Here is a 20,944-nt window from a genome sequence, read left to right as displayed (position 1 = left end):
CGATCCAAAATTTTGTTCAGAAATGTCATGTTCTGTTGTTGTCGAATCGCTTCGTGCGTCAAAATTACCCGCTGAGGGATTCGATGAATTAGGCTTTGCTCTCCGAGATGGGGCAAAAACATATTTCCTCGATCAAGTTCCCCAGACTCAGCGTTGGATTCGATTCCTCGAGCATACTCTTGGCTCCTCCTGGAATCAACACACCGATCCCCTCGAGTCTTCCGCTCATTTAGATCAATTACTATGCGAGGGTGTTCCATTTGGCCTGCACGGCTTTATCTACCCGATTCTGTGTAATGTTTCGTCGATGAAGGCGGGGTCAAAGCTTTCTTATGTTGAGTTGGTGGAGAACTCGGGCCCAAGCGATCGTGCTATTGAGAAAGATTTGCTTCGAGCGCTTCCTGACAATTATTACTTTCGAAAACTGCAAGATCGAGGAGTTCAGTCCCTCCGCCGAGTCCTCAACGCCATTCGCCTACATTTACCTCACTATGGCTACTGCCAGGGAATGGGTATGCTCGTCGGCTACCTTCTATTGATCTTAGAAGAAGAGGAAGCCTTTTGGGTGACCGTCCACATCCTCTCAAACATTCTCCCTGAAAAGTATTATAGCGAAGAGCTCACAGGCCTCCGAGTCGAGCAAAAACTTCTCCGCAAGCTCGTCAAGCAGAAGCTTCCACTTACTGACGAGTTCTTGAACGAGCGAGATGTCGACATTACGCTGGTATCAATCAATTGGCTGGTGACCTTATTTGCCGGCGTGTTGCCGCCAGTAATGGTCTATCGAGTCTGGGATGTGATGTTGTACAGGGGCTTCTCAGCAATTCACTCAATGTCGCTTTTTCTTCTGAGGTAAGTTTGATTCCAGTTGCTGTTTTGCTAAAATATTTATCAGGCATTACGAAGATGACTTGATCGCCATGCCTTTTTCCAGTGACGGGTTCAAGTTCCTTGCAAGTCTTCCCCAAAGAATCCGCAAAGACGAACTCTTCATCGATTTCGACTGCATAAAATTAAAAACTGAGACTCTCGCCCATTACCGGAAGAAAATAACGGCTAAGGCTCGCCAAGCTCCGGTAAAGAAAATCATCATTGAGCTAAAGGAAGATGATCTCAATCCTGTTGAGCAAAACTTCACGCATCTCTCGCCGCATCTCAAGCAAGCTGAAGTTGTTTTATCAATCCGCGCCGCTGTTGACGCCATTTGCCGGCACTTTGATAAGCAGCTTAACGATTTTCTTGATTACAACAGGGAACGATCTCGGAGCTCAGCCAAGGAAATGGTGGTTCGAGCAAAGGTGCTCGAAGACTTTGAGGACTTAGACACTGGTGAAGTGAGAGCGCTGACTGATGAGATAATTGAAATCTGTGATCAAAGTGATGAAAAATATTGGCTGGGTAAATCAGAGTCGGATGGGCATATGCGCTGGTTTCCGTCGAGTATTCTGTGAACGGTCTTTTTTATCCTAGAGTTAACTTTCTTTTGTCTCCACTTGATTCAATATCTATCAGTAAAATGACCCCGTCTAAAAGTCTGTTATCGATGAGTCCCGCCTTGAGTACGATCAAAAGGGCGATCTTATTCAAAATCCGAAGCTCGTCAAAATCATCGTTGAAATGCTCCTTGTCTCTCTCAATCTCGTTTTTATGCACGGACTGCTGCCAAAAAAGAAGCTCACGCACTCATGGCAATTCCTCACTTACTTTGCCTCCAAATTTAAGAATTATCGACTGAAGACAAATCGACAAACGATTGGGCGCTCGTTTTCCCTTCAAATGGCCGATGGAATGCGCACAAATGATGAGCTCTCAGAGCTTGTTGCTTTGCTCAGAAAGATTGATTTGGCCCCATCAGCTACTACTGAAGAGAAATTTTTTACTTGGATCTTGCACGGGCTAAAGAGAGGATCCATCCATACTTGGTGGGATTTTATTTGCTCACAAGGTATTTTCAAGGCCAACAACAACGATTTGAATATTAACTCTTCAGAAGAAATTGTAAAGAGCTGGTACACCGATCAATCATTCGTCGGCTCACCAGGATATGAACAAATCAGCTGTCTCCTGAAGCCTTTGAGCTATCTATTCTTCCATTTCGAGGTCACCTCGCGTAGTACATTGTGTCCTATCTTCTTCACCAACCAGGCATCACGAGAGTATCTCGAAGAGCTTGACAACACGCATGAACTGTTCAGTTGGGAACTGTAGCTTTCGCTTTGAAATTAAATAATATCTTATGTTCATCTTCAATTCTTTCTATTATTGTAATAATCGCGATTTTACTTTCTATTTTCTGTATAAAACTTTCGCCGCTCAGAATCTTCATATTCTTCTTTCAACCATTTACGCCTTAAAATTTAATGTATTCAACTATCTTCTGTTCCAATATGTTTTTATAAAAGCTCATTCTGTATTTATAATATTCCAACGATCGATTTCTAAGATATGGACGATGAATTCGCGAAATTTATGTCAGAAGTTTCTGACATCCCGGCTGCTGCCCCAGAGCCGGCCCCAGTTGCTCCCCGAAAGCGGGGGTTGCCAGCGGCATATGCAAATAGGACAAATATGTTTTCCTCGTTGAAGCCCAAAGTTCAAAAGATAGAGGTTAGTTATCAATTACTGCTGTATGGACTTTTATCTTTAGATCGCGATAAAGCAGCGATAGCAAAAAGGAAAAAAGTAAAGTATATTATACTGTAGCTCGATCCAGCGACGATTCCACAAGATACGCACTTAGCTAATGCAACGATTAGTGCAGCACCGGTTAAAAATGAATGGGTTGCTCCATTCATGAGGAAAAACGAAGATACTGGACCTAGGAAAATTGGTCTGGAGAAGGTTAATGTGACGCCGTTCTTTGGAAATGAGAAGCAAGCGTTTTCTTTGAAGAAGGAAGCCGCAGTTGAGAGCGCTCCAAAATCTTATGCAATCAAACAAGAAGAGCAAGAAGCAAAAAGTAACTCAAATCAGTAGAAATCAACGAGGACTAACACTATCTTTAGTTCAGCACATGAGCGACAAAGACCTCAAAGCGAAGTTGGAAATGCAGCCGACTAGGTAACTCGTGGTCTTGATTAAATTTTAATGAGTTCTATTAGTGCATTCTCAGTTGGACCCAAAAAGCCAGAAGATAAAAAGAAAGTAAAGAAAGAAAAATCTGATAAAAATGTAAGTGCAATTTTACGAGCAGTTTTGATTGCTTCGCTAGAATGAGTCCGGTCAAAAACCAGCATTCGTTGGAATGGATAAGAAACTAGAAGCCAGAGGTAAAAAGTTCATCCGCTGCGCAGCTGGAGAAAAATGGGAGGACCACACTCTCGGAGAGTGGGATGCTGCTGATTACAGAATATTCGCTGGAGATCTTGGCAACGAAGTTACTGATGATGTGCTCGCCAGAGCGTTCAACAAGTATCCTTCATTCTTAAAAGCAAAAGGTAAGGCGAAGAGAAAATGATTACTTTAGAAAGAATTTTAGTTATTCGTGAAAAAGGTCCAAAAATGGGCAAATCAAAAGGATATGGGTTCATTTCCTTCCGCGACCCAGAAGACTTCATCAAAGCGATGCGAGAGATGAACGGAAAATACGTTGGCAATCGACCAATCAAGCTCAGAAAATCAACATGGAAGGATAGACAAGTCGAAGTGGTCAAAAAGAAAAACAAGGAGAAGAAAAAACTCGGCTATCGAGTTTGATACTTTTACAAGTCGCCTAGTCCCTGCCCTTGAACATCATCATTACATAATGTCTGGATTGAAATTTTCAATTCTCTACTTTTTCATGTCAAGAGAGGCAAATTTATTTTTTTTAGATGAAAAAATGGGATTCTACATTTCTGAAAGTAGCTACAATACTTTCTTCGAGATCGGGCTTTGGAGAGATCCAGTAAAATCTGGAGCTTTCTTCACTGGAGCTCATCTTTGTTTGTTTATCGGAAACTGGATTCTCTCAAAAGGGCCTGTTATGATAATTGCGCTGGCGCTCACGTATAAAGTGCTCAAGAAACCGTGGACAGAGAAAATTTGGCCAGAAATTCAAACACCAGGTTCCATCTTTTACAGTCCTTCTCCTCTTAACTAACAACCCAGAATACTTCCGCGCAAAAGAATTCACGACTCTTGACCCAGAAATACCGCCATATTCAGAAGGAGCTTTGCTCATCTCCGAAATATACACCCGCATCGATACCTTCCGCATCGTACGTATTTCTTACATAAGAGCTTTTCCTCGAAATAAACATTTTATTTTAGAAACTTATTCAACTGAAACATCGTGATCCCCCAAAATATCTTGCTCTTACCTCGTTATTCTTTATTGTCTGTTATTTCATTGGTCTCCAACTCTCTGGATTCACCTTTTGCTACCTCATTTTCCTCTGCTTCTCTATTCTACCCGTTCTTCTTAAACCAAAAATCCTTGGTAAGTTTTTCCATTCTTTGTAAGTCTCATTAAATCAATAGAAATCGCTAAAAGTAATGACGTACTCGCAAAAGAAAAAGCCGCGCTGCTCAAAAAAGCAACGACTCCGCCTCCAAAGGTTACAATAACGGAAGAACCGCCGACTCCTTCAGACTCGGAGAGCTCATCTGACGAAGAAGAAGAAACGGCCGCGGATAAAAGACGGAAAAGTGACTTCGACCCGACCGCGGAGCCAACTTGGCTTGAAGATTTCGGCCACAACGTTTCGGCCAAAGCTGAAGAGGCTAAAGAAAGGTTTTTGTTTGATATTTTCGCAGAGGTCTATCATAATTTTAGCTTGAAAGATAACTACTCTCTTCTCAAGCAACAGATAGCTGATGCGATTGGTCCTCTTAAACGTTCGAAAAAAGGTTCAATCGAACAAAGTTCTGCCAACAATAAATACTTTTCAGATGGCTCAAGCACAGAAGGAAGCGATAACGAGTTTGTCCTGGTCCAGCCCGATGAGTTCAGCTAAAAGTGTCTTACTAACCCCTAAACTTGCCATTCTAAACAAGCCCCTGATTTGTTTTATTCTCTAATTCTGATTTATTTCAACAAACCCTCAAATTCGAAGCGCTTTTCAAAGTTCAATTCAAATATAGTTCCATCTATTCTTCAAAAAAAATACTCCAGCACCAATCTGTTACACCAACTTTTAAGCATGCTGTAAGATGGCGATCGTGATCGAGACAGACATAAAGGGGGAGGGTGCTGATGCGGAAGAAGTTCCTCTTCGGTCTTCTATTTCGAGCAATCATGACGACAAGATCGCGGATAGTTCTGACGAATGCTAAGGGTTCTAAATCATCGATATAAAAATTCTCCTAAATGAAAGTTCTCTGTGAACCCCAATGTTAGCTCAGCCTGCTCCGGATCTTCTTCTGGATCTCTAAAAGACGGGAAGCCAATGTGCCGTATTTGCCACTCTAATTCAGGGATAAATAAAAGTACGTCCGCCCATTTATCAACTATCGCATAACATGCTTTTTCCCAGCTTCTGGCTCTCGTGATCTGATAACGCCGTGCAAATGCAGTGGAACACTGAAAATGGTGCACAGGAATTGTCTTGAGCGTTGGGTTCGCACTGCTGATACCAAGTCCTGCGAGGTATAAACCTGCTTTTACTTGATAGTAAAGCATTTTCTCTAGCTCTGCCACTATCGATTTGACATGAAGTCTTCCTTCCCTCCTTTTCGCAATTGGAAAAGCCTGACAATGTCTGCGAACGAGCGCAAAAAGCTTATTATGTCTATCACGTTTCACATAATTGCTCTGGGCACAGTTGTCTGGAGCCTGTATGTACTCATCGGTAGGCGTTCTTTTCCTTGATTTTCGTCCTTGATTAACATCTTTACAGAAAAAACACAGCAGGAGCTGCAAGAGGGTGATATGAAATGGGCTTTTTGGGCAAAACTGATTGTTGTTGGCGTAGGATTTACTGGTGGTCTTGTCTTTATGTATGTACAAGTAAGTACAACTCCTGGTGACTCAAAATATGAGACCTTCTAGTGTCGTGTTTACGTGGATCTAATACGCCGATTCAAAAACGAAAACAAAGTTATCTATGTCCAGTCCTTGCCGTCCTCATCCGTTGAGCAAGTTTAACACAGTTTGCGAGTTGCTCGACCCGTGCATCCTAGTTCCTACTGATCTCCTAATTTCTTCATGTCAAAAAAAAACTGAGAAGTTGCACATAATCTTCAATCTCACTTTTTTCCTTTTATTTCTTTTATCTGCACTTACCGCGCTAAAAGATTATTAGCCGTCATAATCGCCCTGTCTCCAAAAATACTGTTCCTTTCTAACTTTTCTCATGGTTCCTATTATTGTATTGGAAGTCATCATCTGACCGATTCTTGCTCAAAATAAAACTGATCATTACAGATGCGTTTATCAGCAATTTCGTGCATATAATTCATATCATTTTTATTGATGATCTTCATCATTAAATTTAACAAGCTAATACTGATTTTCGAAGAATTATTTTCGAGATTATCTTGACAGAGTCTTGACTGCTTTCAAATTCATATAAAAAGTTCTCAAAATAGCCATCTCAATTTATCGAAAAGCAAATAGAATGTCCGAGCTTTGGGAGAAGACAAAAGACTACACCTACAAGACATCTTATGTCCTCTATGTCGGTGCAATCATCTACGTAATGGTAGTTATTTCCATCTAAGCATGTGACTAGATACAATCTTTTTCAGACCCGCACAAAGGCGACTCCAGGCGGACCCTTCCCACCAGAGAGTACTTCAGCCGCCGTTGTGAAAATGCTCATGCCACTCCCAATGTAAATTGTGCTTGATTATTTATTCCTGATAGAAGTCACTGTAATTTACTGTGTCTGCCTCTTAGCTTGAATGAAATGAATAAAAATTGAGACCAGCAATGAATGTTTCACTTCAGATGTGTCCCCGTGCAGATCAATGACCAGGTTAACCGCCGGGGACTTCGAATGGGGTCGGGTTTTAGGGGAAGGGAGCTACGGGGAAGTGGTCCTTGCCAGGCTCAAGGATCCCTCTCCCTTTCCAGAATGGCCTGCTGAGCTCGCCGTCAAGCGTCTGTCAAAGCGCTTTATTCTGAAAGAGCAAGCAATAATGCAGTAAGAGCGACTTTTACCTGCGAGTTGTAACTGATATTTTCAGTCGCACTGGAAGAGATGTACAAAAGCAATGTTTTACTGAGAAAAATCTTTTATCAAAACTCAACTCTCCTTTTGTCGTTCGCCTTTTTACTACATTCACTACCACAGAAGAACTGTTTTACGCGATTAGGTAAGCCAGACTCTCTTCCTTGATCTCAAGAATTCTGATTTCAGCTATCAAGACCAAGGTGATTTACGTGAGCTGCTAAACGAAAAAGGTGCACTAGAAGTAAATGCTGCTCGATTCTACCTGGCCGAAATTTTCTCTGCCCTCTTTTACATTCATGATAATTTGGTGATTCACAGGCAAGGACTCCTGCCAAGGAGCTATTATCTTTGGACGTCTTTTTATAAGAAAATTCAGAGACATCAAACCTGAAAATATTCTACTCGGGAAAAACGAGTACGGAGTTCACTTAAAAATCTGCGACTTTGCCACTGCGAAAGATGTCTCCCAACTCAAAGATGGCGAGCATGCGAGTACATTCGTCGGCTCAGCGGAATACGTGTCCCCTGAATTGCTGGGCTACGACGAGAAAATCGGAAAATATGCGGTCTATGAGTCCGATTTGTGGGCAGCAGCTAGTGTGGTTTATTTTATGCTCGCTGGTTTGCCACCGTTTCGCGCTGAAAGGTAAGAAAAAGTAAACCCTGCTTGATGATCAATTGAAAATCTTTAGCGAGTATTTAATGTACAGAAAAATTGAAACCAACGACTACACGTTTCCCGAGGGTTTTCACGAGGACGGAAAAGCCCTCGTAAAAGAGCTGCTGCAGTTGAATCCAAAAGCGCGACTTGGAGCTGGACGCAATCATGATGCTATCAAAAATCATATTTTCTTCAAAGAAACAAATTGGGTGGATCTCCACAAGCAGGAGCCTCCAACGATTCGCCAGTACTCTGACTCGATCGAAGAGATATTTCACGAAGATCCGATGACTGCGGCGTTCGAGGAATTCACCGTAAAAACTAATCAAACTTCAGAAAACGGTGATTCAGGTAGAGGATCTTCCACTTTCCTACCATGAACTTAATTAAAGGAGAACCAATGTCCGAAGTAGATGACCCTGCCGGGCTGGGAATTCCAACAATTTTATCCAAACAAGAATTCGAAAAACGACTTGTCTCGCAGAGAATCGACCGAAGCAACAAATCGAACAGATGGGCAACATTTGTCGACGATGATGAACTTATTATCAAGCTTGGTTACATGCACAAAAAACGAGGGCTTTTCTCGAGAAAAAGAATGTTTCTTCTGACAGGTAATTTTCGAAATTCTAAAAAGAGATTGTCCAACTTATTAGAATCAGTGTATTTTGAGAGTACACTCATAAATTGAGTTTTGTTCTAATTTGATATTTATGGCATTTTAGGAGGAAAACGAGAAAAACAACCGAGGATGATTTACGTGGATGCAAATTCATGGGAAAAGAAAGGCGAAATAAATCTACACGCAAAAATCAGAGTTCACCAGAAATCCTTTTCCCGCTTTTACGTCGTCGACCCTTGCAAGGGTCGGGACGGAAGGTACTCTTCTCCTTCCTCTAGCGAAACATTATCAACAAATTTCAGGATTTACGACCTAACAGACAACAATTCAAATTCTGACGTGCCCGACGCAGGCGCCGCGCAATGGATCCGCAAGATTCAGCTTGTCAAACAATTCTACTTCTCCAAGCCAAACTAGTTGCAAAAAACATCCGTTCAGAAAAAAAATCACAGATAAAATCCTTATTCTCCCGCTGTTACAATTTCAATTACAATTATAATTTATTCTGTTATCCTTCTTTACTGTTCCGTTCAAGAATATTCGAATACACATTATCACAAATTGATAAACAAAAAAGTAATGATGTCCTGAAAGTCCTGAACCCTTGAATTATCCGTTCAGTTTATTTAAAATCCAATCAGCCAACAAATGTGACATGTCATTCGCCAGTTCTCTCTTTCATAATTATTCTAAATACATTCTATTCGATAATTAGGCCTCATCAAGACAATTCTAGCACTTCGTTGAATTTGAATATGTCCGAGTGGGGCTCAAAGACCGTCGCCGAATTGAAGAAAGAGTGCAAAGAAAGAGGCCTCAAAGTGTCCGGGACAAAAGCCGAGCTTGTTGAAAGGTGAAACAAGAGCAGGAATTTCAATTTGAATAAAAAATATGTTTAGAATCGAAGAAGCCATTGCGGAGGGAAATGATACTCTCGAGACGACCGGTGGCAACATCGAAGACGAACTCCTAGCTGAGGTTGAGGAACCAGAGCCTGAGCAGAGTGAAGAGACTGACGAATTGGTAAAAATCTCTATTTTTACCAAAAACAAACGAGTTGATTTGTAGTGATAATCGATATTTTTCTTTACTTTTTTCTTCAATATTTCATATTCAGAAGACAGAAGATATCATTGAAGAAGAGCCAAAAGCTGAAGAAAAGAAAGCTACCCCGCCGGTAGAAGACGAAGTCGCCAAAAAGATTTCTCGGTAAGTCTTCAAGGCGAGAGCTACTGCTTTTCATTCCTTCATAGAGCGGAACGATTTGGGCTTGAATCAAAAGAAGTTCTTGAGCAGAAAAAGCTGAGCCGTGCAGAGCGATTCGGCCTCCCAGCTGCCGAAAAGGCAAAGGCAGATGAGAAGAAGCGCGCCCGTGCCGAGCGTTTTGGCCTTACAAATGCCAATGGTACCAGCGGAGCCGCTAAGAAGGTTTGCGCATACTTCCTTATCAGTGCAAACATTTACTAGTCTAAACTGGAAGGCACGGACATCGCAGTCGACCCAGAGAAGATCAAGAAGCGAATGGAACGCTTCGGCGCATTAGACGACCCAGAATCGAAGAAAAAGCGCGAGCCGCTCGATTCGCCATGGCCTAGATTTACACTCACGCCACTTGTAGTTCATTTCATTTCCTCAAATTAGGACTCCTGTATCAAAGTGAAGATGAAAGGGCCTTCGATCTTTGGCTCTTTCTGTTCCTCCTTTAGCTCGATTATCATTTATCGAAGGCTGTGCCTGAAATATACTGCCTGACAAAAAATTATCCCTTTCGTTTTTGAATAGCATTCAAATGATATTTTTCAAAAACGAAGTTGTCAAAAATGTAGCAGGGCAGTTTCTAGAATGCATTTCTGTTTTTTTTTCCTGGAAGTTGCAGTTGACCAGGGCGTCAGTTAGAAAAATCACTTGTTAAAAGTTACGTTGAAATGGGGAAAGGAGCCCAGAAAGATCCCGTTGCAATTGATGAGATCCACAAGGATCATGTTCGAAAAGAAAATGTTGCGGCCAAGCATTGGGCATCAAAGTTCCAGTATTATAAAGACGAAAATATTAAGGTACTGTATCGTTAATCGCAAATGCAATCGACTAATTTACAAATAGATGCAGGAAGAAATGAAAATTGTTCAAGCCGAAACGAGCCATCTTCAAGAAGAAATTCCTGACTGGAAAAAATCTCTCCCCGTAGCTCGCCCCAAAGACTCCCCAAAAGTACCCAAGACGACTTCTGGTCGTATTGGGTGGCGATCAGGCTTGCCAGAATACAAGGCCAGTTTCAAATATAATTCTTTCTGAAAATAGTTACATGTATCAACAAATGGTTATTAACAAAATTTGGAACCATAATGAGCTTGAAATCTACGGCGATACGGTGAATTGTAGACGCCGCGATATTGTGAAGAAATTCGAATGGCCAAGTGAAGGTCTTTAAAACTGTATCCATTATATGTTGCTAATAAATCTGGTGCCTGAAAACGATCGAGTTTTTGGCCCGTTGAAGACACATTTATTCAAAATGCAGAGTTTATTGTTTGAGAGAGCATCTTCTTTTCAAGTCCTGCATATCTTCTTCCCGAAGCCGTTGACAGAAACCTCTCCGTCGCGAGTTGATCCTTCTTGATTCTTGTCGTCCAAAGCCAATCTCGTCCCATAGCGAGACACTTTGACTCCGCGGGTTTACTCTGATTATAATTTAAAAGTGTATCAACAGGGTCTCGCTACCCAAAGGCTTCCACGGACTCCGAAAATGACATAGTTCGCTGAGAAGATCGACCGAAAGTGATGGCTTTGACAATGTGTCCAGATCTTCGTCGATGCCCGCGTTTGCGTGAGTCGTACTGAAGCTAGTTCTAATAGAGTATTAGATTAACCTCACCTGGAGATAGTCATATAAGTATTCCATTCTCTTCGAAAACTTCTTTAACTTCCAACACAGAAAATATATGGCCACATAGCTTATGAAAAAGGCGCTCATGAAAAAGTTGAAACCGACTACGGAATAAAGAATGACTTTATTTAAATCAAAATCAAATGACAATAGTGTCATGCTGTCTAATTGACTGAGGTCTGAATCCATAAAATTATCTGATTACGAGGCCGATTCTGTCGATCACGGATTAATTGATTTGTTTTATTCGGAATGCACAAGGAAAAATGACAAGAAAATATACATATTCACAGATTATTGATAAATACAGTATAAAACGGAAAATAAGCTACAGTATTTGCTCAATCTTTCTGGAGGCGTTGCCTGTATTCTAGGTAGCAAACGATCGGGTGGTACATCATCGCTACTTGTGTAAAAGCTGTCCAGACGTTGACTTGGTAAAAGCCAACTACATGTTCTAGGCGGAAAGCGTAGTCGACCATAAATGAGGCGATGGCGGAAAACGCCTAAAATGTTAAAAATGATCAGGAAAATCATGCTACCTGGGAAACACCAAAGAGTTTGCCGAAGTGATGATGAGGGAAGAGAATTCCAATCAAAGCCGTGTGGCAAGCAAAAGTGAATGCACGGTGCAAAGCACTGAGAACCATTGTTAAGTATTGTAACTCGATGCTCTCTGCCTGAAAAAATTTCTGCTTATAAAGTTTCTCGAAAGGTTAACTTACCACTTCCATGAATGAAAAGGCGACTCCAAGCACATTACAACAAGTGACGGAAATCAAGACAGCGAGGTACTTGTTTGAGGTTTTGGAGAGCACTTGATCGATGATGATCCCGTTGATTGGGGCCAGAAAAATGGCTAGACTTTGAATGACGCCGAACACGGTTGTCATCTGATCGGTCAAGTCCATTACTTCTTCTGAAGTCATGTTCTCGTCACTTCGACGAATTGTCTCGTTGATCGAGCCTCCTACGCTGGCAAGGTACCAGTACACACTAGATAGGTTCAAAACGACTTCGATCACCATTTTCTTACCGGAAGCAATTGACAACAAAGAAGAGATTCGCCGAAATATAGATTCTTCTTGTAGCACAAGCTTTGAAGGTTACTTCTTCGTGGTGGTCCTCTTTTTCATCGGACGAAATCTCGGATCCACTTGAGTCTGTTTGTACCATTTTCTCACTCTCCAAATCGTGGTAGACATCCTTTTTTGGCATCCTCAGCTTGGCAAATGGAGTGATCCATTCCCAATTCGCAGGAACAGGGAAGGGAACATTATCAAAAGGAAGTTGGAAGATTGTTCGGATAAGCTGGTAGACGCACATGATTCCATACAGTAAGAACGTCAGTTTCATGCCGATCATTTTGTACAGCGATAATAGCAGAAGAGCAGTGCTAAAATAAATTTGCATTCTGTTTTCCTCTTTCTTCATTATTACATAAGAAGTTTGTTGTTTACTCACAGTGCAGATGAGTCCAAAGCTCCATTGAAGAGATTGAGCGCGGCTGTCCTCCCAGTTTCGTAGATATTTGGCAGTTGGAAGTTGCTAGTAAGGAGGAAAGAAGCGCCGATGGCAGTGGTCGGTACACCTGTTTGGAGTCCCCAAGGTTCTTCTGGAGTCGAGAATGCAATTAGAACAAGACCAAGTCCGAAGAGAGATGTTCCTATCAACCTGGAAACTGCGGTGCCAAATTTGTCGAAGATCAAGCCAGCAAGAAGAGCTGGGACCGCAAAGAATAAGGAACAGTTCTTGAAGATTTTGAGCAATTCATATTTCTGAAATCAACGATGAGTACCGCTCCAGATGGGCACAATTCTGACCTGGTTGCAGGACTCGTCCGAATTCGGTAAACATTCAAAGAAGCCTTCTTGAATGAAGATTTTCTCGAGGTTGGCCCATCCAAAGAAGTAACCGGTGCAGAATAAAAATTCTATCAATCCAGCGATTACTGCGAAATGCTGCAAGGAAGAATAAGCGACTGCAAAAATAAAGAGCTCTCATACCTTGGTAAAACTTGAAATTCCCATCTCGATAATATCAGAAAAATATTTTTGAGCTTTTCAACTAAGGAAGTCGTAAGTTACACCCAAAATGCGAATTTTACCACTTTTATGGGGTTTACGTTATTTGTCTTTTGCGAGCGCCCCCTGGATTGACCCTTGTTAGCTCTCCTAATTTTTGTACTGTCGTCTGCTTTTACGCGCAGATAAGTACGTCAAAGGACGTGTTTTGTGGAGATGATTTTTTCTCTATCTGGAGGGTTGAATCGGCCGAAGAACGGGGTACTTAATCTCCTTGATGGGCTCTTTGATAAGCTCATTTGAGAAGATTGACCTTGATTCTTGGTTCGAACCAGCTGAATGTTGTAAGTTCTTCACGCGTTCATAGAATGTCTGATTGAAAAGGGAGCAGCCTTCAGATCTCATTCAAACGAATTCAGTAAATTTTGGCGTCCGGAGAGGTAATGAAAATTGTAACAAATGCAAGCTTTTTTCATAAATTGTCTTCTACCTTGATTTTTTACCCGAGTTTCGAAAGACCACTTTATGTCTTATAGACGCCATCAAGTTTCGGCAGGAACTGTAACGAGCAACAATCGTCTGTCATAAACTTCAGTCGTTTTTACAGTCAGAGTCATCTGCTATTCTTGCGACGATTCACTACGTCGAGTATATTCAATAAAAACTGTCTTTATATCTCACGACACTCCCATTTCCTTGGGATTTCTCAAGGAATTATGCAACTGACGGTAGAAATAGGCCGAGGAAAATTCCAGAAGTTCGATAACTAACTTTACTGGGCTTGCAACTCACTAGATTTTCATGGTTGAAAGATCACCATGAATTTGGAAAGTAAATACAAGATTACGTAAGTCAGAGTGATTTCTAAGGATATTTCTGATGTTTGTTTCGTTCTGAAGGGCAAAGAATCGAACCTACTTAAAGTTTATAGTTCCGATATTTGTTCATCTCTCTGGTCAGCGACCCTTCTTGACTCAAGGTCCTTGAGAGTCTATAATCAGTTATGACGCAAGTAGATGTAATGATAATTATGCAGTCTGCAAGTCACATGTTTGTTAGCTGCATGTATTACTGCTAAATCGCCTAACAGTAGGCAAATATAGTTTGATCCGATTTGACCATCAATCCGATGAAACTAAAAACTAATCCCTTTTTAATAATGTTTATACAAGTTGTTTTCGAATTCGGCTTTACCATAGAACAAAAATCTGAGAAAAAAAAATCACGCGATAGAAATTAAAATTTTATTTTACTTCGTCGTACATTTGAGCGAGCGCACAGCACATGCAGCAAAAGCTATTCAGGCATTCTCTTTTATAGCCGACCGCCGGAAGTATGTCGTGTTTGTCTGAAAAAGAATTACAGTTGAAACTTGTTCAAAGAGTAAAATAGGGTCAACGGATAGGAATGATCGAATGTGCCTGAATTTTTCCATCATCATTTTCTTCTCACCTTTGATTTCTTCCCGCAGCAACAAAGTTAGAAAGCACAGGAGCTCCGGGAAGCAACAAAAGTATGCGAAAATCCCGGCGCATTTGAAATTTTCCGAACGATTAAATTTTCCAAAGATGTTGGATTCTGATTTCTCGGCAGTTTTGGACATCACCATTAGTGGGCAAACGGAGGCGTAACAGCAGGTTCCTATCATTGAATTATTGAAGTAGAATAAAATCATACCTGTGCATCTAACAAGTGGGCGTTTCCATTTTCTAGCTTCATCTTGAGCATACGACCAGGGCTGATCTCTTATCACAACTTCGTCGTTTACTGGGATCGAGTAAATGCCCTCGTCTCTATCAACAGACGCTAGAATCATTTTTAGACTTTGTAAAAATGAGGTTTTGCTTACATTCTCGATAGTGCATAGTTGTGGGATGAGTACTAATTTATACAAAAAAGGGTTGACAAAAGACTGATTGAGACGCGCGCTCTTATCACCTCTGAAGGCCAAAAGCTTTGAGCTTCCGACCATCTGCCAGCTCTATTGCAAGCCTTTCAAGGCTAGAAAAAATGTGAAAGCTTCAAGTTCTCGATGAAAATTTTGCTGTCAGAACTGATGAAAGGTTTTCTTGTGCTTGTAGGAGGCGAGAGGGGTAGGAGAAAGTTGGCATGGAGACGATTCTCACCTGTTAGACAATCGAAATCGGACTCAAAAATGGGATGAGTGGAGAGAAGCGGTACTTTATTTCGAGGCCGTTTTGTCGCTGCACGCTCGGCATCTCCGCATCTTCTCAAAAATGGACGCGGTAGAGGGCGCTTTTATGCTTATGCACGCCGCCCAAAAGGCAATACCTGTCTGACAGCGAATTTTAGTAAATAATCTAAATCTCTTTCCTCGAAATCGAACAGCGATAAATGTGTCTGCCTGATTCCGGTCAGAATACATCTTTGTTTTCGCGGTAATGGACTTCGGAATTGCTGTTCAACCAATATTTTCCCTTTTCATTAAGGGTAATGGTATACATCGGCGCGGCGCCGCTCGCTCGATCCGCGCTCCGCAAGAACCTATTTCTCACGAGGCCGTAAAATCTGAACGGATCGAGATTTTTTCGAGATTCAAACAGATTCGGAATCCTCAAAGTCTCTTCTATAAACTGATTGAAAATTAAAACAATTTTCAAAGAGGAACAATGTGAAAAGTGCCAGTTTCCTTCAAATGACATTTTCTCCATAATTTCTCATCCAAATTTTTTAAAAATTAGACTGTCTTGTAGAGAATCGTCAGCTCTACAATTCCTCTGTTTCAGATTTTTCATTTGGGCTTTCAAAATTATGTGCGCTCTTTTGAAAAGAGAGTTTTGAAGTGAGAGCCAAGCGCGGCGCGAGAAATATGCAGCGGAGAGGCGCGAGAAGAAGTAGCACTCTTTACAAATTGCGATGTAAAATTAATGAAAGCTTAAAACAAAAATCTGAAACAGAGGAATTGTAGAGCTGACGATTCTCTACAAGACAGTCTAATTTTTAAAAAATTTGGATGAGAAATTATGGAGAAAATGTCATTTGAAGGAAACTGGCACTTTTCACATTGTTCCTCTTTGAAAATTGTTTTAATTTTCAATCAGTTTATAGAAGAGACTTTGAGGATTCCGAATCTGTTTGAATCTCGAAAATCTCGATCCGTTCAGATTTTACGGCCTCGTGAGAAATAGGTTCTTGCGGAGCGCGGATCGAGCGAGCGGCGCCGCGCCGATGTATACCATTACCCTTAAATGCACTTTTATCTTTTGGTATAATGGCTGCTCCAACAATGCCTGTGGGTACGATTTCACGCGGCCGAAAGACCCCGTGCAAATATTCTGAGCATTTTGTCTCCTGATGCATTTTGGTTTCTTTTTATATTTATAGTAAACAAGCAGGAGATAATATATTGAAGATGACGGCCATTGACAGCATTTTCGTGACGCGAAATCTCTTCCATAGTGAAAGATTCATCCAAAACCAAGCAGGTAGGAAATATTTTTGCAAAATATTTTTTGATCTTGTGATAAAGATGCAACTGTAAATATTGAGTGTGGAAATTTTTAAGTGCCGCTTATCAAGCTCATGGAGTTGCTGGGTCCGGGAGGGGCTCTGGAGCGGCTGCACTACGAAAAACTACCGAGAAAAGCGCAATATGAAGTGATCAAGGAAGTCCTCTGGACGGCGTACCAAGATACTTGGCGACTGGATTGGACGACTTTATCCCATGAGAAGAAGTTGAGAAAGCGGCCTACAATGAAAGTAAGAAACTATCATTTTGCTGAGAAAAGCGAAATAAGACAGTTGTCTCAACATGCCAATTTCTTGAAAGCGCATGTCAGATTTTCACATTTTCGAACGTTCAGATTCGTAACTATGGCATTATCTTGTATTTACCTGTTTTTTTTCGACGCTAATGAATTTATTATTTTCTTCAGTATGCGATGAAAAATCTCCTCGAGCATTTGGGCTTGAATAAAAGTCCCCGACCTCCGAGAAAATCAAGAAAGAGAGCGCGACGCGTCCCACCGCTTGGTGCTGGATTTGGGGGCTTGAAACGAAGAGATATTGAGAAACAACCGCTCCGCTCGAATGTTGAAATTTTCCTGCCGTCTATCGCTGAAGAAGAGCCAGCTCACAAGAGCAGCTTTAAACAACTTCAAAAACACTCTCTTTTCTTTCGACCGAGCGGTAAGCTGAAGGAGCTCATGAAATCAGATCCGGGCCCGGGCGCTGGAAAGTTAGAGAGAATAAGAATCGCTGCAGGACTCAGAACTCGTGATCAAATTCTTCAAAGAAAGGACGAATTGCTTTTACGAGAAGCGCATCAAGGAGTAAAACGATCATCAGCTCATCATGTTCCTCAAATTCAACAGACTTTTGGAAACAAATATGGATCCGGGAGATACTCTGTTTTCGATCCTATGGGGATTACATGGCTTCTCCTGTAGATATGGAGCTCAAGGCGAAACTTGGTCGGCCAGAATTCAGTCCGAGCATTGAATACCGAGCCGGAAATATGTACAACTTTGAGAATCGTAGCTATGAAAGGATGAAGAAGAAGCTTCGAAGACAGTACTACAAGAACATGACGGCGGAGGAGAAGCAGAAATACAAAGAAGAAAGAGCTACTCGCCGAGCGATGCGCGCTGCAAATGGCGAAGTACTTAGCAGCGAGTCTGATCTCTCCGGAGATGATTCCATGTCTGATGTCGACCCGCAAGAGTATCAGAATTTTATATTAGAGAAGCAGCGGCGGCGAGCGCATAAAAACATGCTCAAAGCTGCCGGACAAGATCCCGGCTACGATTCTGACGAGTTTGAAGACGATTACTGGTCTGAGAAAAAAGGAAATATTCCACTTGACATGCAACGCAGATTGGGCTTTGCTCAGATTCTCGCGCCTGGTCCTGAGTTGCTGGATATAAGCTTGCCAAAAGACGAGGAAGCGAAACAGAAGGTTTTGGAAATGTTCAAAGAGGTTCTCAAGGACGAGTTACAAGACATGGTCGACGGATTCGAGCTTGACTCTGATGAAGAAGACGAAGACGCTCTTGGTGATGAGGAAATTGAGAAAATGCTCGCATCAGGAGTTGACGTTGGAGATATGCTCTCTATGCAAGATTTGTCTCCTGAGACGCGCAAAAGCGGATGAAGCAAATTGCAAGATACAAAAAGTACAAAGAAATTGCGGAGAAAATGGGACCAGGAGTTTCCGTCGCCGATGTGAAGAAAATGTCAAAAGAATGCTGCAAAAGGCAAAAAGCAACAACCTCGTTTTCGGAGAAGACGGAAAGCTCAAGCACGTAGATTTTACTGACGACATGATAGAGCAGTCGGCGCGTTCTGTTATGGGAGGAAAATTTACAGGAAAAGACTTGATAAGAGATCTTCAAAGTGCTGCGGAAGTGTTTGACAAGGAAATTGAAAAGAAACAGAGAAGAAAAGCAGCCAAAAAGCCAAGGCAAAAGCGGAGCGTGAAGCAAGGTTAGTTTTTTCAATGTATTCCTGGTTTAATTTTTCAAGGCGCAAAAGGGGTGAAATTGTTGAATCCCCTGCTGACGATGAATCCTCAGGAAATGGATATTTTGATCAATAAAATTGACTTTTTCAACTAAAAACCCATAAAAAGACGATGAAACGCCCGCAGAAAGAAAGCTCCGCAAGCTCAAAAAGGAAAAGAAGAAACTTGAGCAAGCCCAAAAAGTTGCTCGCAATGCCGAGAAAAAGGCTAAACGAGAAAGACAGCAGCATAAAATGAAGATCAAGGCAGAGCAAACTGAGCGCCGCAATGCTCGAGCAGCTAAAAACGCCGAGAGACAACGAAGACGAGATGCAGGAGAGTCGGATGTTTCATCGGATGAGTGCGACTCCGATTCGTTGGATCTTTCGTCGGATGAGGAGATTTCATCTGACGAGGATGTGTCTGTTCTCTCGTCGGATTCTTCAGAAGACGAAGATCTTTCGGAGTCATCTGGCGTCACTGTTTACGAAGATGTTTCTGTCTACTCTTCTAGCGAAGCAACTGAGTACGACTCCGACGGAAACGTCACCAAAGCCAGAAAAGCTCGAACAAGAAAAGTCGTCAAAATGAAAAGTCGGGCAAAGTTCGAGTATCAAAGCTCAGTAGACACAATTTACGACGACGAAGGAAATGTTGTTCAAGAACATCAGAGCAGGAAGAAGGTTGTCGTCGTCGAGCGCGTCGATGAGCATGGAAATATCGTCAAAAAAGTCGCCAACGAGGAGCAAATGAAAGAATTTGTTTCAAAAGCGGAGGCAAAAGCAGAGGCAAAGGTAACTTTTTCCTTGAAGAGTTAACATTTGATATTTTTTCTAGGCAAAAGCGGCAAGCCAGAATAAATTGAGAAAGGAAGATTCATCACTTGCACCGCCAGATACTGTTCTAAAGTCGTCGATGAGTCGTTCTCATTCGAAAATTGGAAACTCCCTGAGCAGAAGCGGATCAATGGCGGAAAGACCCCCTTGGAGAGCTGGTAGGTTGAATGGCTGATAGCAGTACTAAGGTCTTCAGGTGCGGTTCGGGACCAGTCTTCCAGAAACTCCGTCACCTCAAGTTACCGAGCAATGAATCGTGCCCCAAAAGTTGGTGCTCCGAAGAAGTCGAGGAAAGGAAGAAGAGAATCGAAATACGACTTTGCGGATTTGGCCCCACTCAGGCTTGAAGACAAGGATGACGGCAGCGAGTTTGATTGGGGGCAATTTGGTCTTTCTGTAAGAATATTTCGGTAAAACTATTCGAATTGAATATTCAGAATTCTCCGACTAAAACACCTGATTTCGCCAAAATGGAAGAAGAGCTGAAGCAATTGGAGCTTGCTGAAAACTTTGAAGCAGCTGCTGAGCTGAGGCAGAAAATCAGAGATATGAAACGCGAGGAAAGAAAACGCATCATCCGGAAGCAGAAAGATGATGAAAACGCCGCCCAGAAAGAAAAAGAAGAACGTCTCTTCAACAAGGTACCGAAACAACTTGCGTTTTTATAGTAAGATCGATTTCTAAGCAAAAACGTCAAGGCGATCTAGCTCAAATGAAAGCTAATATTGCGCTCCAAAGACAAGAAGCTAAAATGGCCGCAGAGGTAATTGGATTTATAGGAATCTTTATCATACATTAAAAATTCTAGCGGAAGCAGAAAGAGCGCCAGGCGATGCTTGATGCTTGTCAAACTGAAGAAGAGCGACAGGTCTGATCAATTTTGAATCTTTTTGCTTTGACTTATCAATTTTATAAAGGCTCTGCTCGATAAATGGGAGGCAGAAAGACTAGCTGAAGAGGCTGAAGCCGAACGGCTACGATTATTAGCCCTTGAACAGAGGTTTACTGGTTGCAAACTAAATTTGATAACAATTTTCAGAAAAATCCAAATTGCTCTGCTGAAAAAGCAATACGCACTGAGAAAGAAACTACAGAAGTGGCGAGATTTACAGCTAGAAAGCTTTACGTTCAAACGAACTCAAGCCATCAATCGACCATTTGTTTATTCTCATCTTCCAGGTAACCACTTTTTGTCGAAAAAATTGACCATGATGACCAGGCCCTCCAATTCTACCGCCCATAATGTCCGGAGCCTAATGATTCCTGCGCGAACCAGTTATTTATTCAAAACCACTCCTCTTTATATTTATCTGTTTTGTAATAAAGTTCATCATTCATCAAAAATCAATGACAAAATGA

The 20,944-nt window shown here is 41.7% G+C and overlaps 11 protein-coding genes and 1 long non-coding RNA gene across 13 annotated transcripts in view; 9 read left to right on the top strand and 3 right to left on the bottom strand.

Moving 5' to 3' along the window:
• Window positions 1–15,474, bottom strand: part of LOC145703342 (uncharacterized) — an 89,833-nt gene extending 74,359 nt beyond the window's left edge. The window contains exon 1 of the long non-coding RNA XR_014134358.1: window positions 15,415–15,474. This is a non-coding gene — a long non-coding RNA (uncharacterized LOC145703342). The remainder of the gene's footprint in view (window positions 1–15,414) is intronic.
• On the top strand, window positions 24–2,411 carry LOC145701583 (small G protein signaling modulator 3-like). The gene is made up of 4 exons (XM_081778793.1): window positions 24–852; window positions 896–1,448; window positions 1,534–1,945; window positions 1,991–2,411. Exons 1-4 carry the CDS (start codon window positions 308–310, stop codon window positions 2,206–2,208), a joined length of 1,728 nt encoding a protein of 575 aa, XP_081634919.1. The 5' UTR covers window positions 24–307; the 3' UTR covers window positions 2,209–2,411.
• Window positions 2,436–3,782, top strand: LOC145705481 (RNA-binding protein 42-like). 2 transcript variants are annotated; one of them, XM_081782962.1, is made up of 6 exons: window positions 2,436–2,607; window positions 2,704–2,959; window positions 3,006–3,060; window positions 3,102–3,171; window positions 3,212–3,437; window positions 3,479–3,782. In XM_081782962.1, the coding sequence occupies exons 1-6, from the start codon at window positions 2,446–2,448 to the stop codon at window positions 3,694–3,696; spliced, it is 987 nt and encodes a 328-aa protein (XP_081639088.1). In that variant the 5' UTR covers window positions 2,436–2,445; the 3' UTR covers window positions 3,697–3,782. The 2 variants fall into 2 exon arrangements, with proteins under 2 accessions (XP_081639088.1, XP_081639089.1); XM_081782963.1 differs by having other exon boundaries at window positions 2,472–2,607; window positions 2,648–2,959.
• On the top strand, window positions 3,788–5,077 carry LOC145705482 (uncharacterized). The gene is made up of 6 exons (XM_081782964.1): window positions 3,788–4,046; window positions 4,090–4,199; window positions 4,252–4,420; window positions 4,462–4,714; window positions 4,757–4,830; window positions 4,873–5,077. The coding sequence occupies exons 1-6, from the start codon at window positions 3,821–3,823 to the stop codon at window positions 4,935–4,937; spliced, it is 897 nt and encodes a 298-aa protein (XP_081639090.1). The 5' UTR covers window positions 3,788–3,820; the 3' UTR covers window positions 4,938–5,077.
• Window positions 5,109–6,845, top strand: LOC145705483 (E3 ubiquitin-protein ligase MARCHF8-like). The gene is made up of 7 exons (XM_081782966.1): window positions 5,109–5,254; window positions 5,323–5,409; window positions 5,457–5,569; window positions 5,612–5,771; window positions 5,820–5,929; window positions 5,972–6,623; window positions 6,670–6,845. The coding sequence occupies exons 1-6, from the start codon at window positions 5,134–5,136 to the stop codon at window positions 6,065–6,067; spliced, it is 687 nt and encodes a 228-aa protein (XP_081639092.1). The 5' UTR covers window positions 5,109–5,133; the 3' UTR covers window positions 6,068–6,623; window positions 6,670–6,845.
• Window positions 6,876–9,037, top strand: LOC145705477 (3-phosphoinositide-dependent protein kinase 1-like). Its single transcript, XM_081782961.1, has 8 exons — window positions 6,876–7,067; window positions 7,111–7,239; window positions 7,284–7,415; window positions 7,474–7,743; window positions 7,790–8,109; window positions 8,151–8,372; window positions 8,484–8,637; window positions 8,683–9,037. Exons 1-8 carry the CDS (start codon window positions 6,892–6,894, stop codon window positions 8,795–8,797), a joined length of 1,518 nt encoding a protein of 505 aa, XP_081639087.1. The 5' UTR covers window positions 6,876–6,891; the 3' UTR covers window positions 8,798–9,037.
• Window positions 9,090–10,136, top strand: LOC145705484 (uncharacterized). The gene is made up of 5 exons (XM_081782967.1): window positions 9,090–9,233; window positions 9,280–9,403; window positions 9,498–9,589; window positions 9,634–9,808; window positions 9,848–10,136. Exons 1-5 carry the CDS (start codon window positions 9,136–9,138, stop codon window positions 10,019–10,021), a joined length of 663 nt encoding a protein of 220 aa, XP_081639093.1. The 5' UTR covers window positions 9,090–9,135; the 3' UTR covers window positions 10,022–10,136.
• On the top strand, window positions 10,283–10,872 carry LOC145705485 (ciliary microtubule inner protein 1-like). The gene is made up of 3 exons (XM_081782968.1): window positions 10,283–10,434; window positions 10,481–10,645; window positions 10,728–10,872. The coding sequence occupies exons 1-3, from the start codon at window positions 10,306–10,308 to the stop codon at window positions 10,806–10,808; spliced, it is 375 nt and encodes a 124-aa protein (XP_081639094.1). The 5' UTR covers window positions 10,283–10,305; the 3' UTR covers window positions 10,809–10,872.
• Window positions 11,509–13,781, bottom strand: LOC145702815 (equilibrative nucleobase transporter 1-like). The gene is made up of 7 exons (XM_081780089.1): window positions 13,271–13,781; window positions 13,088–13,225; window positions 12,729–13,042; window positions 12,301–12,660; window positions 11,990–12,260; window positions 11,807–11,944; window positions 11,509–11,770 (listed from the first exon to the last, which is right to left on the bottom strand). The coding sequence occupies exons 1-7, from the start codon at window positions 13,292–13,294 to the stop codon at window positions 11,606–11,608; spliced, it is 1,410 nt and encodes a 469-aa protein (XP_081636215.1). The 5' UTR covers window positions 13,295–13,781; the 3' UTR covers window positions 11,509–11,605.
• On the bottom strand, window positions 14,516–15,285 carry LOC145705016 (uncharacterized). Its single transcript, XM_081782467.1, has 4 exons — window positions 15,138–15,285; window positions 14,966–15,094; window positions 14,741–14,929; window positions 14,516–14,636 (listed from the first exon to the last, which is right to left on the bottom strand). Exons 1-4 carry the CDS (start codon window positions 15,151–15,153, stop codon window positions 14,533–14,535), a joined length of 438 nt encoding a protein of 145 aa, XP_081638593.1. The 5' UTR covers window positions 15,154–15,285; the 3' UTR covers window positions 14,516–14,532.
• A 1,168-nt stretch (window positions 15,475–16,642) lies between the features above and the next one.
• On the top strand, window positions 16,643–18,716 carry LOC145703740 (uncharacterized). Its single transcript, XM_081781132.1, has 3 exons — window positions 16,643–16,734; window positions 16,815–17,008; window positions 17,185–18,716. Exon 3 carries the CDS (start codon window positions 17,682–17,684, stop codon window positions 18,399–18,401), a length of 720 nt encoding a protein of 239 aa, XP_081637258.1. The 5' UTR covers window positions 16,643–16,734; window positions 16,815–17,008; window positions 17,185–17,681; the 3' UTR covers window positions 18,402–18,716.
• Window positions 18,717–18,805: 89 nt separating this feature from the next.
• LOC145701662 (uncharacterized) lies at window positions 18,806–20,921 on the top strand. The gene is made up of 9 exons (XM_081778875.1): window positions 18,806–19,543; window positions 19,587–19,743; window positions 19,782–19,981; window positions 20,023–20,226; window positions 20,271–20,348; window positions 20,394–20,453; window positions 20,503–20,585; window positions 20,625–20,764; window positions 20,805–20,921. Exons 1-9 carry the CDS (start codon window positions 19,004–19,006, stop codon window positions 20,840–20,842), a joined length of 1,500 nt encoding a protein of 499 aa, XP_081635001.1. The 5' UTR covers window positions 18,806–19,003; the 3' UTR covers window positions 20,843–20,921.
• Window positions 20,922–20,944: the final 23 nt, after the last annotated feature.

This window comes from Oikopleura dioica, chromosome PAR (assembly GCF_907165135.1).
Source record: "Oikopleura dioica chromosome PAR, OKI2018_I68_1.0, whole genome shotgun sequence".
Classification (NCBI taxonomy): Eukaryota; Metazoa; Chordata; class Appendicularia; order Copelata; family Oikopleuridae; genus Oikopleura; species Oikopleura dioica.
This window is presented reverse-complemented; position numbering and strand designations above follow the sequence as displayed.